Source organism: Hipposideros armiger, unplaced genomic scaffold, assembly GCF_001890085.2.
Source record: "Hipposideros armiger isolate ML-2016 unplaced genomic scaffold, ASM189008v1 scaffold_93, whole genome shotgun sequence".
NCBI classification, from domain to species: Eukaryota; Metazoa; Chordata; class Mammalia; order Chiroptera; family Hipposideridae; genus Hipposideros; species Hipposideros armiger.
The window spans coordinates 3,080,976-3,097,302 of record NW_017731443.1 but is presented as its reverse complement, the minus strand read 5'-3'; the positions used below and the strand labels follow the sequence as shown (position 1 = coordinate 3,097,302).

The 16,327-nt window shown below is 57.8% G+C and overlaps 2 protein-coding genes across 4 annotated transcripts in view; one reads left to right on the top strand and one right to left on the bottom strand.

Moving 5' to 3' along the window:
* Window positions 1–4,106: 4,106 nt before the first annotated feature.
* On the top strand, window positions 4,107–12,194 carry OTUB1 (OTU deubiquitinase, ubiquitin aldehyde binding 1). Its single transcript, XM_019645248.1, has 7 exons — window positions 4,107–4,251; window positions 5,860–5,921; window positions 6,159–6,257; window positions 10,196–10,314; window positions 10,577–10,661; window positions 10,775–10,969; window positions 11,121–12,194. The coding sequence occupies exons 1-7, from the start codon at window positions 4,194–4,196 to the stop codon at window positions 11,316–11,318; spliced, it is 816 nt and encodes a 271-aa protein (XP_019500793.1). The 5' UTR covers window positions 4,107–4,193; the 3' UTR covers window positions 11,319–12,194.
* A 131-nt stretch (window positions 12,195–12,325) lies between these two features.
* Window positions 12,326–16,327, bottom strand: part of MACROD1 (mono-ADP ribosylhydrolase 1) — a 142,674-nt gene continuing 138,672 nt past the window's right edge. The window contains exons 5-11 of one of the 3 annotated variants that reach the window (XM_019645246.1): window positions 14,234–14,350; window positions 13,602–13,723; window positions 13,444–13,474; window positions 13,207–13,280; window positions 12,765–12,846; window positions 12,638–12,674; window positions 12,326–12,469 (exon numbers count right to left, since the gene is read on the bottom strand). In XM_019645246.1, coding sequence (XP_019500791.1) covers window positions 12,670–12,674; window positions 12,765–12,846; window positions 13,207–13,280; window positions 13,444–13,474; window positions 13,602–13,723; window positions 14,234–14,350 — 431 coding nt within the window. In that variant the 3' untranslated portion in view covers window positions 12,326–12,469; window positions 12,638–12,669. The other 2 variants (XM_019645245.1, XM_019645247.1) reach the window with 2 other exon arrangements.

Sequence of the window (16,327 nt, the reverse complement as noted above, 5' to 3'; positions counted from 1 at the left end):
CAGCGGTTCGAGTCCAGCCCGAGCTGAGCAGCCGCTGAGCTGCCAACAGGTAGCAGGATGGCTCAGCTGAAAAAAAAAAAAAAAAAAAAAAGAATGTGACACCAGGACAGAAGAGCTGTTCATGGCAACTCCATTGCTTTGCCAAGGATTTTGATTGGGTATCCCTCATTTTTGTTCCCCTGGAATCCAAAGACACAGTGTCCCCCCTGTCCCAGAAGGACTATTCTAGCCCCAAAACTGTGCAACCCAAGTCACCTCTTGGGTTGGTGGGAAGCCAGTGGTTACAGGGAGGTCCTTGAGAACCCTGGGCTGAGAAAGCCTCACCAAGCCCAACAGCTCCTCCAGCCCTTGCTCTCCCACAACCTGCTGGGCCCCGAAGCACATGTGGACATGGGCAGGGTCCATACACTTGGGGGTGGGTGGGAGAGTTTAGGGTGCGAGTGACCTGTCAAATGCTTGAACCCCTTTGGTCCTCCCTTTGGTTCTGTGTGGCCACTAGGCCTGAAACTTGGTCACCTTTTCAGTGTTTCTCTCATTCCCAACCAAATTGGGCCCCGGGGCCATTCCCTATAGAGGAGATAAGATTCTCTGTACTCCCCAACAGCATTGTCTGTGTCTGTTGGATCCTGAGTCTGGAGGGGTGGGTGTCTGTGCCTGGGCGTGCACACTGGGTTGGGGGAGGTTGCAGTCATGGCAGATGCTGTAATGTCAAGAACAGTGGACTGGGAGTCAGAGGCCTGGGTTTGAGGGCTGGCCATACTGTATGACCTTGGGCAAGTCATTTAGCCTCCGTGAGCCTCAGTTTTCATGATTATAAAATGAAGGTGTCAGAGTAATGTCCCCCTGAAGATGTCCATGCTTTAATCCCTGGAACTTACTAATAAGTCACCTTACCTGGCAAAGGGGACTTAGATGTGGTTAAAGTTAAGCATGTTGACATGGGAGATTATCCAGTGGGCCCTGTGTAATCAGGAGTCCTTATGGTGGATGGAAGAAGACAGATAATGCACATCTCAGAGAAAGACTCCACCCACCTGGGCTGGCTTTGTAGATGGAGAAAGTGGGCAGGGAGCCAGGGAATGCAGTGGCTTCTAGAAGCTGGGAACGGACAGCCCTCAGTTTACCGCCAGCAAGAACATGGGGACCTCAGTCTTACAGCTGCCAACAACCCGCATAAGTAGGAAGCAGATTCTCCCTTAGAGCCTCCAGAAAGGAACAGCCTGCACATACCTTGATTTTAGTGCCCTGGAAGCCATTCCAGACCTCTGACCTCTAACTGTGAAATTATACATTTGTGTTGTTTGAAGCCACTAGATTTGAGGTGATTTGTTTACAACCGCAATAAGGGAACGAATGCATCCTTGTCCTGGTGCTGCGAGGCTCCCCTGGGAGGGCCTGGATCCTGAACAGAGGAGGTGCTTTGGAATGTGAGGTATTTACAGGACCATGTGAGGAGTGTGGGTGGTGTGAGACTGGGGGGAGGCCTGCCCCTTTGCTGCCTCTGCTTGCTTTCTGCCGTAGGTGGCCTAAACCCTGCCTGCAAGTATCCACCCAGCCAGCCGCCCTGAAGTGCAGCCCCTGCCCAGCTTCATCAGTCTGACCTCTGCACCATCATGATTTTGGAGCCAGCGGCCCGTGGACCGTCGTGGGTTCCTGCAGCGGCAACTTCAGAGCTCCATTCGGGGCTTGGCGCGCACCCCCTCTTCCCATGAGGGCAGCTGCCCACCTCCCAAGCCAGCCTTGGGAAGGCTCGCTGAGCCCTCGTTTTTGGCCCACCTTCGAGGCTTTCTCTTGGCCACTGAACCTCCGTCCCCATGAGGATTGCGGCTGTCCCAGGGCCCAGGCACTGTCCTTGTGGCCTGGCCCCCCTCCCCTGAGAGGTGGAAGAGGTTGGGTGGGCCTGGAAGCCACGTGGCCCTCTAAGGCCTCTGTGCCATTCGTAAACCCTCTGAGGCAGGGGTTTCGCAGTCCCTGGGTCCTGGTATAGGGTCTCCTCTTCCTCTGCCTGACAGAATCCGACGGACATGGATGTGGGGTTGATCCAGACACATTCTGGGCCATTAGGGCTGTGAGGAAGCATCTGTGCCAGGTCGGTACTATAGAAAACAAAGTCCTGGGCCGCTACCTGTCGCCTGTGACTGTATCCAACAGCAGCCAGAACCCCAGTAACAGGGCTGCCTGTTTTGTGACAGGTCTCAGCAGCCACGGGCTGCAGCCAGGGGCCGTTTCTGGTTTGGCAAATTGGGAAGCAGAGAAAAATCTGGAGATATGCTGGTGCTTCCTGGCAAATGTGTCCCTGGGTTTTAGATGCTTCAGGATAGAGAATCAAAATCCCCCAAATGGTAAAAGTAACATTTACCATGGAATGAGGGTCAGAGAACCGTTATTAACCACCAAATAAACTGGCCTGGAAAAGAGTGGGGCAAGAGTTGTGCCCCCTGGGATGGATTAGGAGCCGCAGCTTCCCTCTGGCCATTTCCTGCCCATTTTGCCTGACGAGATGGGAAAGGCTGGGCAGCAGGTAGGAGCAAGGACCCTCATTACAGGCCCTTTGTACAGGGTATGGGTCTGCTCCTCAAGTCCCAAGCCCTTGGGGGGGAGGTATTGGCGTTGGCAGCCTGGCTATGGTCCAGCCCTGGGCCACAATAGATTCCTTGCTCTCCAGAACAGCTGTGTTCCCTGTCCTGACCTTTAGTCCCAACCCCAGCTCCCCCTGCACTCCCTTCCCAGCAGAGACTCCCTAGCTGAAGTAGGGGTGGGGGGTAAGGGTGGAGTTGTTATAGCTATTTGCAAGATTTTGATAAGTCAAATAGAAATGTGCTTGTCATCAACTGTCTTAGCTCTTCATTTGGTACTACCAGTTCTTTTCTACTGACTGAAGATCTGATGGGCAGTTACAGATTTCATTGTTAAAATCCGAAAAGGAATGAACAGTTTGGTAGGCATGGGGTCCAAATAGGGTGGCCCCTTCGCTTTCTTGAGTTTGGAAGAAACCCCAAGGCTCAAGGACCCAATAAATAGTAATCTGTAGTTTCTGAGACGCAGATTTGACATTTGTAGCACTGCTGTGAGGCCACTGTGGGCTGTGTGGTGAGTCCAGGCACCAACGGCACCTGCTCCAGGACTGGAGAGAGCTCATGAAAACATTCGATCATATTGCACTCCTGTCACAAACAGGGATCTGAATGGCACTCGGCTGCTAAAAGACCACTGCACTGTCATGAAAAAGGCCCTCAATAGTGAAAAGTCAGGAACTAGAGACCCAGGTTGCAACCTCTCTAAATAATAACATCTTTAGCACCCAAGACCTTGCCACTTTTAAACCTTTTTATTTTTAGATAATTCACAGGCAATTTTAAGAGATTACACAGGAAGGTCCTGTGTACCCTTCCCCCAGCTTCCCCCATTGGTAAAATCTTGCAAAACTATAGTAGGGCATATACTAGGATATTTACATACAGTCAAGATACAGAACGTTTCCATTTCCAAAAGGATCCGTCCTGTTTCCTTTTTACAATCACACCTACTTCCCTCCGGTCCCACCCCCTCAACCCCTAACAACCACTAATCTGTTTTCCATTGTTATCAACTCGCTACTGCTTTTAAAAAGACCGTGCATTTCTCATAACCAGAAGTGTACGGTGTCCAAAGTTAGGTCCCGAGACTTTGGCCTTGACCCCAAGGGACGCGTTATCCCTGCCGGAAGCAGGACACCAAAGCCCGCTCAGGACCGAGGTTCGTGGAGAAGGGCGGTGGTGTCCCAGGCTCTGATGTTAGCTTGGTTTCCTTTCTCTTCGCTGCAATCGCCTGCCGTTGAGTTCTGAAGCCCGCCGCAGGAATGTTGCCTTCTGTTGATTTTTATTTCACCTTTCTACTTAACACAATCCGCGTTTCAAACTCCAGAGAAAAGAAAACTGAACTGGCTCCAGGAGGCTCTTCGCACCGGGAGCTTTGGGTGCTTGGGAAGATGGAGCTAAGCGGATGGAGGGTGGGCGGGGCGGCTGTCCCCTCACTGGGCCTGGCCCCCTAAGCCAGCTGCGGCCACAGGAACTGCGAGCCCCTCAGGTGACAACTTCCGAGGGGGATCCCGTTGCTAAGGGCGTTGCCAAGGAGGGGCCACAAGGAGGGGCTCTTTTCCGGGAGGAGGGCAACGGGTAACCCGGAAGCGGTCGACAGTGCGGCGCTGTTTAAAGATGGCGGCGGAGGAACCTCAGCAGCAGAAGCAGGAGCCACTGGGCAGTGACTCCGAAGGTACTGACCGAGGGAGGGCTGTCCGGCCTGGGCTAGCGGGGACGGTGCCGGGCCTCCGCTTCCCGAGGAGGCTGGGGGCGGGGCGGCCGGGGGCGAAGCGCACGGACGGCCCCTTCTTCCCCCGCCTCCCCTCCCCTCCCCCTCACAATGGAAAGTGCCGCCGCCGCGACCCCCGGCCGGGCGGGCGGGCAGGCGGGCGGGGCGGGTCCAGGCCCGCGGCCCTTACCCCTCGCGCGCGCCCGGGGCGGGGCCTGGGGCGCCCCGCCTCCCGCTTAGCCCCCCTCGGCACTGGGCTCCCGGGTCCCCAACCCTGCCACCGCTGTCCTTGCAGCCAGGCCGAGGCCTAGGCCGGGGTTCGGCCGCCTGCCTTCTCCAGAACAGCCTGCACCCGGGAGGGCGTCGAGTTACTCCGGGTTGCGGAGCACAAAAGACTGGTCGGCCGCTGGGGATGCTGCGGGCGGCCGGGGGGTGTGAGCGGTCGCGGGTGTGCCCTGAAAACTGCAGCCTGCGTTTCCGGTAGAGCCCCCTCTTCTGGCCTTGCAGCCCCTTTCCGCCTGTCTGGGCATTGTTTTCTTAGACTTCTGAAGAGTTGGACCTCTCAAAATGGTGCCACCTTCTCCTTTTTCACCCACGAGTTAGGCCCTGGGGACTGAGTAGGTCTCTTAGGTGGGAAGGACAGCCCCGTTGAGGGCAGCGAAGGGGGATCCGGGATGCTCAGGCCCAAAAGGATTGGTCTTAAAAGCCATTCAGCACCCCCTCCCCCTCCCCTATCAGAGAAAGTTCTATCAGTACACTCGAGGGACTGAGCACTGGGAGACCCAGGCCCCCCAGAAGGGGCTTGTTTGGGATCACAGAAGTTAAGAGCCAGGACCAGAATTCCTGCCTCCCCACCAGTGGTTGCTCAGAGTGGGGTCCACCTGCCCAACTCACTGGTGAACCCTTAAAAAATATGCCTCTAAGGTACCACTTCCTCCTCATGACATTTCAGTGAGGGGAGGAAGGTGGTGGTATTAGCCTCTTTTTACAGAGGAGGAAGGTTCTCAGCAGTGAGGTGTCTGAGGAGAGGTATGGTGAAGAGCTCAGCCTTGGGAATTAGGGGGAGCTGGGCTTGACCACAGGTCTTTGCTAGTTGTGACCTTGGGCAGATTACTTCACCTGTCTGCATTTGTTTGATCTGTAAAATGGGCACCATTAAGAGGACCCAGGACTGCTGGCGGAGGAAGGGTGTGGTCAAGTGAAGTGCAGGCTCATGGGAAGCTCTCATCCAGCCCAGAACTCTGCCTCCTCCTCTTACTTTCCCCAGGAGACCCCGCCTGGCCCCGGAGCATTCCCAGACTGCTGGGAAGCGATGCCGAGGGGGGCGGTGTTAGAGCTGCAGGAGCACACCTTGGGGGTGATCACCTCTGCTCCCTCATTTTAAAGATGGGGAAACTAAAGCCTGAGAGGGGAACGAACTTTGCCAAGCTCACACAGTTGGGGTGGAGCAGGGTGAGCCGCATGCTTCCAGGTTCTAAGCCTGCTCTCCCGGCTGCTCTTGTCCTCAGTCTGGCTACCTGGAGTGGAGATAGCCAGGGCCCGCTGTAATCCTTGGTCTCTTCCTTCTTCCAGGTGTTAACTGTCTTGCCTATGATGAGGCCATCATGGCTCAGCAGGACCGTATTCAGCAAGAGGTGAGGGGCTGTGGTCAGTGGCCCTCTTGGGACACATAGACTGGGCTTGAGGCCTGTTGTTTATCTCTACTTTGGAAGCGTCCCCCTCCAAGCTGTGCTAGATACTGGATGCCTTTGTGGGGGGTCACTGTGCCACTGGGTGACTGACCCAGCACCGCTGGTTTAGGTGTTCTGGCTATTAGGTTTGAGTCACTGCCTCCACCTGCCAGAGCGTGATGGCTTTCCTGCCCTCTGCAGATTGCTGTGCAGAACCCTCTGGTCTCGGAGCGGCTGGAGCTCTCAGTCCTGTACAAGGAGTATGCTGAGGATGACAACATCTATCAACAGAAGATCAAGGTGGGAGCCTGGCCGAGGGGGCAGGAAGAGCCCTGGGGCAGGAGCAGGAGCGCGCCTGCTTCAGACCTGCTCCTTGCCGGGCCTGGCCTCATGGAGGGTAGGGTGTTGGGGAGCCCTCTGGTTGCAAGTTCTTAGGTGTGCAGACTTTGGAATCAAAAGACCTCAGTTCAAATCTTGACTCTGCCACAGAGCAGCTTTAACCTTGGCATCCTTCAGTGTCTCTGAGCTGTGGGGTCCTTATCTATAGATTCGGAATGATGAAAGCATGGGCCCGTGGTTGGTGAGGGTGGTGGTGAGGTTGAGAGAGATGATGCCTGTGGAGCATGGAGCAGACTGGGGGAGGCTGACACCTTGGGGGTGATCACCTCTGTGCTCAGTGCTCACTGTGGGGCTGAATGGGCTGGGGCTATGTGAGACCGGAGGGTTGTGGCAGGGGGGTGTCCTGCAGCCTGCCTCCAGGGTCTTTGTGGAGAGGCAGGCAGCAGTGGGGAAAGGGGCCTACAGAACTTTGTGCCAGGCCCTGCTGCATCATTTACAAACAGGTAAGTCCCTTATCCACTCACTTTCTTTTCTGTGAGCTGGGAGATTGAAATGTGACAGTGGATATATGTAAACAGTAGAGCCATTGGCACAGCCAGGGGTTTAGTAAATGTTACTCCGCCCTTCTCCCCCTAAAGAGCAGAGATGCTTAGAACCTTCCCATCTGAAAGGAGGGGCCTTTGGGGCTATCCATGTCAGGGGTCAGGCAGGTAAACCAGGTGATTGAAGGTGGTCATGGTGGTAAACAGTGGCCACCACAGCTCTGTATCAGCCAGCAGCAGGAATGGAAGCACCCAGGGCAAATAGGAGTGTCCATGCCTATTACCCATTGTTGCCAAATCTATTTTTCCAAGACAAACCAGAAATTATTTTGATGTGAAATCTCCAGACTCCTAACAGTTGGCAGCTAGTTCAAATTGAAAGTGTTGTGTGGATCAAACAACACACCTGTAGACCAGATCCAGCTATGTGTGGCTTGTGGTCTACTCTGACCCTTTGCTCAGGGTGTTTGTGATTTACCCAGGAGGCCTGTGGAGAGATGAAGGCATTGGCTCTGAAGCCTGACAGAGCTGGGTTTGAGTCATGGCTTCACTACTTCCAGCTCTGTGATCTCGGGCAACACACTGAGCTTCTTGGAGCCTGTGATCGCTCATCTCTGGGTGGAGAGGTTTCTGCCTTATAGGACGAGTGTGGGGCATGAAGGAGATGGCGGTGGTCAGGTGCTGCTGAGTCCAGTGTGCAGTGCTCAGCCAGGGCTTAGGAAGTTGTGGGTCCCCCTCTTCCCCATGTGCTGGGTTAGCAGAGTGGGACCCCCATTTCAAGGCCTACCTGTCACACTTAGGTCACCCTGGTAAAATTGACAGGATGGGCCTCTCAGGTTCTTTCCGTTGAGTCATTCTGTCTATGCAGGAGGTCCGACACCCCCACTCTGCTGTGCCTGTGCCCCTTTGCTCCTGGGGAGGAGCCTAAGCCTAGCTCAGCGCCCAGGCAGAGCTGGGTGACTGTGAAATAGGTCTCTGTGAGGATTAATAGGCTAACAGAGAGAAAGTGCTCAGAAGGAGTCTAGTAGCTGTTCTGGTAGCTTGAGTGACTTCAGGCTCTATATGTGTGTGAGCTGTTGATTTAACAGTTAGGAGCACATACTATGGGCCAGGTGCTGTTAGGGTACTGGAGATAGAGTGATGACCCCACGACAAACTCCTGCCCTCATGAAGCTTACAGTTCCTAGTGGACAGACAGGAAGCCAGGAGTAACTAAAATGTCTGCGTCAGAGGTGCTAGGGGCTGTGAGAAAAGTGAAGCAGGACAAGGAGATGGGGAGTTTGCAGTTCTAAGTAGGGGGCTCGGCGAAGGGCTCGCTGAGAAGGTGGTGTTTGAGTGATGAACAGAGGCAGGCATGGGAGCGGGTATGGCCGCCCGGCAGAGCAGTGTAGCAGAGGTCCCAGCAGGGTGCATTGGGGCCTCGAGGAGCCGTGTGGAGGCCGGTGACTGGGAGATGTGGGAGGTGTGGCCAGAGAAAGGACTTGGAGGAAGATGAGGAGTGGCAGCAGGTTTCTTGGGTTGCTCTGGGGTAAGAACAGACTGAACGGAGGCAAGGAGACCTGAGTGGAAGCTTCGCAAGGAAACCAGCAGGAGGCGGGAGTGGCTGGGACCTGGGTGGGAGACTTAAGTAGTGAGAAGTGCTTGATACTGGACGTATTGAAGCTGGAGCCCAAAGGATCTGCATTGGACTGGATGTGGTGTGAGGGAGAAGTCAGCAATGACTGTGACTTTTTGGCTTGAACAGCTGAGAGGTGGACTTGCAGTTGACTGAGAGAAGGCTGAGGGCAGGTGCGTGGAGGTCAGGACCTGCTGTGTCAGGCAGTGTGGACATGTGGGCGAGGTGGTGGGATGTGTGAGCTGAAATTGGAGTTCAGGGCTGAGCTAGGGAGGGCAAAGAGTTACATTTAGGGCCATTTAAGTTCTAAGACTGATGATACCAAGAGTGAGTCTAGTTAACAAGTGGAAGCTGTCCCAAGCCATCCATATGACAGTCACTGTGGATGGACATGTGTCATGACCATTTTCTGGCAGGTGACAGTGTGTCTTGAGGAAGGGTGCTGTGTGGTTTGGTGGTGGCCTTGACCTTCACAGGTTAGAGAGGAAGAGGAATGGCAGTAAGGTAGGAGGAGGCCAAGGAGAGGAGGGGGTCCACAAGCCATGTGGAGGTGGGGTCTTGAGGTGGGTGGCTTTAAAGGATGGTGGTGTCACAGGATGGGTGGCATCACCATGCCTGGATGGCCGCTGAGGGGCCAGTATGGGGAGGAGTGGGTTTGACCCTTGGACTTAGGGGAGGGCATCATGACCTTGACTAGAGTAGAAGCCTGCTTAGATTCCGTTCACAGGAGAAGAGAAATGGAGACAGTGAACACAGACAACTTCATGAATAGTTCTGCCATAAATTGGGTGGTAACTGGAAAGGAATTCATGTGAAGCAAAGGATTTTTTTTAAAGCAAGAAAGAGCCTTGTGTTTATATGCTGATGGGTCTAAACCAAGAGAGAGAGGAAAACTGACGATGCAGGAAGAGGGGAAGACTTCATGGAACAATGTCCTTGAGCCACAAGGAGGGGCCTGGCTCTGGCAGCAGCCTCAGAGGATCAGGAGAAAAGGCCGAGGGTGCGTGTGCTGGTGGGGCTGAGGGGTTCTCAGTGAAAATCTTTATTTGGAAAGGAAGCAAGGCCATCGGGAGATGGGTGGGGTTTAAGGAGAAGTAGATGTCAGGGAGTAGGGGACGATGCCAGGCCAGGCAGCAGTAATGGCCCAGTCATGTGGGTGGGTTCATTTCAACAGAAGAAATTCCATGGTGTTTGGGGAGGAAACCGGAAAAGGTCGCACAGAAATGGTGCCTGTGAGAGAGAGAGGACAGGTAGCTCTGAGAAGGAGGCTGTTCCCCGCTCTGCGCTGCGGCGTAGAGCCCGCACCACACCCCCGCCTCAACCAGTTTGCCCTGGCCTCTTGTGGTTTGAAGACTGTTCACTGGAAGAGCTGCACTGGTCAAGGACTGACTCACTTGCCCGTTTTTATGAGTAGACAGCCCTGCAGGCTTAGGCACTATTTTGGGTACGGGAGATAGAACATGGGTGGCCAGGGGCTGGTGACTACTTTGGTGACGTGTGAAGCGAGTGCGTCCACCACTCAGTTTCCTGCAGCTTTTGAGGCTCTGGGCAGTGGGTCACTAAGTGATTTCCATCACCAGAATCAGCAGCCAGGGATGGCAGGTGGCTGCTTGGAGCTCAGTTGCCATTGCTGTGGTGTGGCCTTTGTGTGTATGCGCGTGTGGCGGGGGGCCCCTTGGCCTGCCCTGGTTTTGGCCTGCTGTTGATGGGCATGGGGTGGGGCGGGGGCTGCCTCTCTGCAGGACCTCCACAAAAAGTACTCGTACATCCGCAAGACCAGGCCCGATGGGAACTGCTTCTATCGAGCCTTTGGCTTCTCCCACTTGGAGGCACTGCTGGAAGACAGCAAGGAATTGCAGAGGTGAGGAGGGTGGGCGCTTAGGCACTGAAGGAGTTTGACCACGGTCCCATGAAGGGCTTGCGGGGCTCCCTCCTACCCCATCTGAGGCCAGACAGTAGGCTGGGTTCCTGCTGGGGGCGTCCCTTCTGAACTCGGGGTAAGAGCCAGCCTTGTCTGAGGCTAGCCAGTGCTGGCCTGTCACCGCCCCTGGGCTGGCCTCTCTGGGCGCTTGCTTTGCTGGCTGAGGAGCCCATGCCTGCCTCCCTTTCCCTCCCATCGCCAGGTTCAAGGCTGTGTCTGCCAAGAGCAAAGAGGACTTGGTGTCCCAGGGCTTTACCGAGTTCACAATTGAGGATTTCCATAACACGGTGAGCCCAACCATCCCTGTTACCCACTGGGCCAGGTGGCGGGTGGGTGGCCTGGCATGGTAAAGTTGACCCATCTCCTCCCTCATCTTGCCCTCTGTCCCTGCTGGTGGCAGTTCATGGACCTGATCGAGCAGGTGGAGAAGCAGACCTCAGTAGCCGACCTGCTGGCCTCCTTCAATGACCAGAGTACCTCGGACTACCTGGTGGTCTACCTGCGGCTGCTCACCTCCGGCTACTTGCAGCGGGAGAGCAAGTTCTTCGAGCACTTCATTGAGGGTGGGCGGACTGTCAAGGAGTTCTGCCAGCAGGTACCACCCCGTCCCACTTCTCAGACTTAGGGCCCTGCCTTTTCTCTCCTCTCGGTGGGGAGCATCAGGGCTGGCGGGAGTGCTCTGGGGTCAGTGGAGGCACGGGGAGGGGGTGCTGAGACCCGAACCCTGATCTGTACCTTTGCTGAAGGAGGTGGAGCCCATGTGCAAGGAGAGCGACCATATCCACATCATCGCGCTGGCCCAGGCCCTCAGCGTCTCCATTCAGGTGGAGTACATGGACCGCGGCGAGGGCGGCACCACCAACCCGCACATCTTCCCCGAGGGCTCCGAGCCCAAGGTCTACCTTCTCTACCGGCCTGGACACTACGACATCCTCTACAAATAGGGCTGGCCCTGCCCGCCACTGCCCTGCTGCCTCCCCTCTGCCAGGCGCTAGACATGTACAGAGGTTTTTGTGTGGTTGTAAATGGTCATATTTCACTCCCCCTTCCCTGTCACACAACCTTCCATGTTTTATTAAAGGGGATGCTGATGGTGAGCCACGTGTGCGTGTCCCTGCTCTGCTGCTGCCCACCTGGCTGCTATGTGTCTGGCTACCCCCCTTCCCCCCAGGTGGGTTCCTCTCGGCCTTCCGCCTGCCCACCCCCAAGCTCCCTACCAGCAGCAGTCTTGAGGGGCCAGGCCTTTTGGGGCCCACTCCTGGTTATTGGGTTCTGCTTCCCTCACGCCTCCCCGCTTCCCTCCTTAGCTTGTCCAGGAAATTTGGAAGTTCCTTGGGGATTTGCCCAGGGATCCAGGACCATCCAAGCTTCAAGCTGCTCCCTCATAGGCCCCACCTCCACTCTGCTTTCATGGCCAGGGCCCCAGATCCCAGCTGCCTGCCCTCCATCAAGCATCTGCATGGTCTTAGAGTCCTGGGTGGAGAGGGCCGACATGATGGTGGGGCCTGGCTCAGGGCAGGTGGAGGAGCTAGGACACCCCCAGTGCATCCCAGGTGGCCCCAGTCTGGTGGGGGAGGGGCAGCCTGTGCTTGGTTCAGTCCCCAGGTCTAGGCAGGGCTTGCCAGGCCGCCATCCCCCGGCCCACCCCAGGACCCCTGCGTGTGCCTGCTTTGCACCCCCTTTGCTTGGGCCGTGGTGTCTGCATTGCTTGCCCTTTTGCCTTCACCTTTCCTCTCCCACCCCGGCACATGTGGGAGCTCGGCCCCCAAGCTGTGAGCTCCTTGGGGGCAGGCCCTCAATAAATGTGAAGTGCTGCTGCCCACTTCTGCTGTCTGGCCCGTGCCTCCCTCACCCAGCTCATGGAGAGCTCTCACCAGCCTCTGAGCCAAAGCACCTGCCCACCCCCAGGGCTGCCTCCCTTCACCCCAGCCAGGGCTCGGACAGCAGGAGCTGCAACAAGGGTGGTCTTTATTAGGAGGCTCCTCTCCTGGGGGAGGGGGCTGAAGGAAAGGATGGGGTGGCCAGGCCCAGGCCCAGCTGTAAGCTTCGGAGACCTCTCAGAGCTGGGAGCGAGGTCTGGCAGGCCCAGGCGAGTCTGTGGGCAGAGCAGAGAGGTCAGAGGAAGTGGTGGGCTGTGGGCTTCCCTGGGCCTCCCAGGCTGCCGCCATGCGTGGGGGTGAGCACCGAGGGGGAGCGGGTGTGTTAGTGGGCAGGAGGTTAGTGGGCAGCCAGCCGCACAGCGGGCCAGGCAGGCCCTGCTTACCAGTCCTGGTCAGGGTGGGCGGCAGGGTGCCGTCAGGCTGGAAGGCAGAGGACATTGAGAACAGGTGCGGGGTAGGTGGGGAGGGGCAGGGGCTGGCCGGGGTGCTGACACCACAGCAGGTACCTACCCGCGGGAAAGTAGTGGGGGAGCCGTTGCAGGTAGATATTTTCATCCTTCTCCAGGAACACACAGATGATAAGCCGGTCCACCTGCATCAGGGCCTGCTCAGTCTGGGGGAGCGGGGGGAGCCACCCTCTCCTGGGTGGGTCCCAGGTCTTATCACTGCCACTGGTCCTGCAGGGTCACCTGCCTTGGCCTTGGGACGCCCCTCGACCCTGAGCTTAGAGCTAGGCTACACCCTTTACGGAAGGGGTTCATGGTGCGCGCAGGATGGTAACCAGCTAAGGGAAGGAGAGGATGCAGGAAGGGCTGGTGTAGCCAGAGACTCGAGGGCCAGGCCCTCTGCACCCTCGCTCTAAGCGATGACTGATGGGGGCTGGTCAGCGGGGCTGGGGTGCACCCCAGTACCCCGCCTCGTCCAGTCCCCTTGACTGAGCAACAGGTCTCACCTTGTCCTTGTGCTGCTCCAGCCACTCGCGCAGCGCGGTCAGCACTACCTCAGCCGCCGCCTCGTTGGGGTAGCCTGGGGACCCCGCGAGAATGAGTCTGGGCTCTGGCCCGCCCCCTCGCGGCTCCACGAACCACCAAGCTCCCCCTCCAGGGCCCCTCCCCGCCCCGGCCTCTCCCCGTGTCTAAGACCGCCCACTGCCCACTCCGCCCTTCCTCCTCTCTACGACCCCACTCACCAAACACACCAGTGGAGATGCAGGGGAACGCCTGGGCGGGGTGAAGGGGAGAGGGGATGGGGACAGCGTCACTTAACGCCTCGCTGCCGCCCCCCTCCTCCCTCAGGGCCGTGTCCCCTGGCTCCCGGCCGCTCCCACCCCGTGCCTGGCGCCCTCACCGCCGAGCGGAGCCGGTGTTCCAGCAACAGGTCGAGGCTGCTCAGGTAGCAGCTGCGGAGCTCGGTAGCCTGGCTGGCGCTGGGTTCTCCGTGGGCAATGGGACCCACCGTATGGATGACATCTGCGGGAGACCACGGGGTCAGGCCGGCCGGAGTCTCCCTGCGGTACTCGGCTCTCCCCCTGCCGGCCTGGGCCCTGGAGGGGACAGGAAACGGGCCTTCTACCCCCCACGTTCCGAGACTCCTCAGGGGAGGACCCCACCCATGTGGGTACACAGGTGTGCCCTGGAGTCCAAATCCACACCTCAGTAGACACAGCGGGCCCGCGCTGTGCCACTCCCCACATCTGTATGCTAACGAGGCGCGAAGGCCCCGCCCCTTTAATTCGTCCCGCCCCCTTAATTCGTCCCTCCCCTTATAGGTCCTTGCCTCTCCCCAGCCTCCGCGCATCCCCCCTTCACGTGTTTCCTGAGGTGTACGAGGAGGGGCCAGATCATGATACTTACAGCTAAGAAATGCCCCCCGAGAAGGCCTCCAGTAATTCTGTGGGGGCCACATCATTAACCTCTCCAAGTGACACAAAGCGCCCCCCCGTCTGCGCCCCACAGGGCTGGGGGGGTGTCGGGACTCACACTTAGCCGGCAGCCGATAGCCGCCAGTGATCTTGGCCTTGCCGGTCTCGCAGTTCTGCAGGGTCCGGCACTCGTCGGTGAGCAGGTGCCCGGCGGCCCGGTGAATGCAGCCGTCCACTGCAGGGGAGGGACAGTGAGCCATGGGCTCCCCGCGTCCCGCCCGAGCCCATATTACAGAGAAGGCTGATGCCCACGACTGAAGAGTCCCAGTCCCCTCGGCTGTGTGGGACTCACCCGGCACCGCGCCTTTCTCCCGCGGCCTCCAGCCACTCGCGTCACCGCCTCCCAACACATTGTTTCCCATCTGGGGAAACCTGACCCCTCCAGGCGCAGAGAGGGGCCGCTGCGGACCCCGACGGGAAGGGACGCGGGGCGGCCGGCAGGGGGCGCGCCCAGCCCGCCCTGCTCTTTGCGGCTGGGGCACTGCAGGGCAGGGGCCTCCCGGATGCGAACGTCTCTAGGAGGCGGGAACCGGGGGAAGTTCGTCCTCTGGCCTCTGCCCGGGTATGCCAGCCGACCCACGCACCGGATTCCAAGGCCGACCTCCCCAGGCGAGGCCCCTCGTGGCCATGCAAGCTCTAGGATCCACTTTACAGATGAGGAAACTGAGGCCACTTAGTTACAAGTGGCAAATCGGGTTGGGCCTTGAGTCTAGTCTTCCAGCCTTTTCCCTGTGCCAAGGAGGGGAGGTGGGCAGGTGGGTCGGCTCCACACAGGAGGCTCCAGTCTCCTTAATGAACCGCCTCGTTAGTGCATCCGGCTTAATTGGGGCCGGGCCTGGGCTTGTTGATTCGAAGGCGGCTCCAGGACTTGCCAGAGACCCTGGGGACCTGAGCCCAGGTAAACAACTTGGGCGCTGTGGGAGGCGTGGAGGAGATGCTCCTTCAGCTCCATCTTGCCCTGGTGCCAAGGCCTGAGCGGCCCCTGCTAGAGAGGCAGGGCTAGGTCAAGTCCCAGCTCGTCCCTCATCGCCTGTGACAATGGGGCATGTTGGCAAGTCTTTTCCCCTCTCTGAGTGTCCACTGCCTCATCTGGAAAATAGGGACAGTGACCCCTCCTTAGGGGTGGAGTTGGTATACTGGCCAGGAGAACGTGACGCAACTCTGGTAGCTCCCCAGCTCCCACCGCACCCCATGCCTGTGCCAGGAGCTCCATGGGCACCAGCTGCTGGGCAGCAGGAAAGGACCACCATTTCTCCCATTTTACAGATGTGCAAACTGAGGCCCTTCTTCCTCCATCACAACCCCATCCCCAACATCTTGGCACAGGTCCAGGGACACCAGCTGGACTCTCCTGTTTTCTTTTGTACCCTGTGGGGCCCAATTAAACCTAATTTTGTGACTTCACTCGCAGCTGGCACCAGGCGATTTCCCAGTGTCCCATGGGTGGGGTGGAGAGGGTAGAGGAGTTGAGGAAACCCTGCTGGGGGCTCTGGGACTGGGGTCCCACCCTCTCTTCTCCAGGGCAGGGATAAGGGCACCTGTAGCCCACGGGGGCGGGGAGAGTGTCCAGGCACTGCACAGTGGGTATACGGCCTAGACTGTGCCATGTCCATGTGCACTATATCTGCTCTGGGTGGGGGTGCCAGGTGACCACCCAGCACAGTGTGCAACAGCTGGGGCTGTGGAGCTGGGCAGCCTGGGTTCAAATCCCAGCCCTGCCAGTGACAGATGTGTGGCCCAGGGTACAACATATATATCTCTGGACCTCAATTGCCCCGTCTGTAAAATGGGATACTAGCAGATAGCCACCTCATAGGGCTATTGGAAGGATTAGGTGAGTTCATTCCTGTCAGGTGCTTATACCAGTGCCCGGCATGAGTGAAGGCCATGTGCGCGTTGCCTGTTGTTTTATTAGGACAGCGTGACAGTCTGGGCATGTGCCTGGTGTGTGTACACCTGAGCGTGTGATGAGAGGCGGGTGTTCAGGCAAGGTATGCTCAGGGTGTTCAGGGCATATGGGGATGAGCACACGGATGTGTCTGAGCCGGCTCTTCTAGGGGCCTCCCAGCCCAGCTGCTGGCCATGTCCTGGTGCTGTCTGCCCTGCAGGTGACCTTGGCCCACTGCGGAGGGGGGTGAGGGTGGGGGGGGGG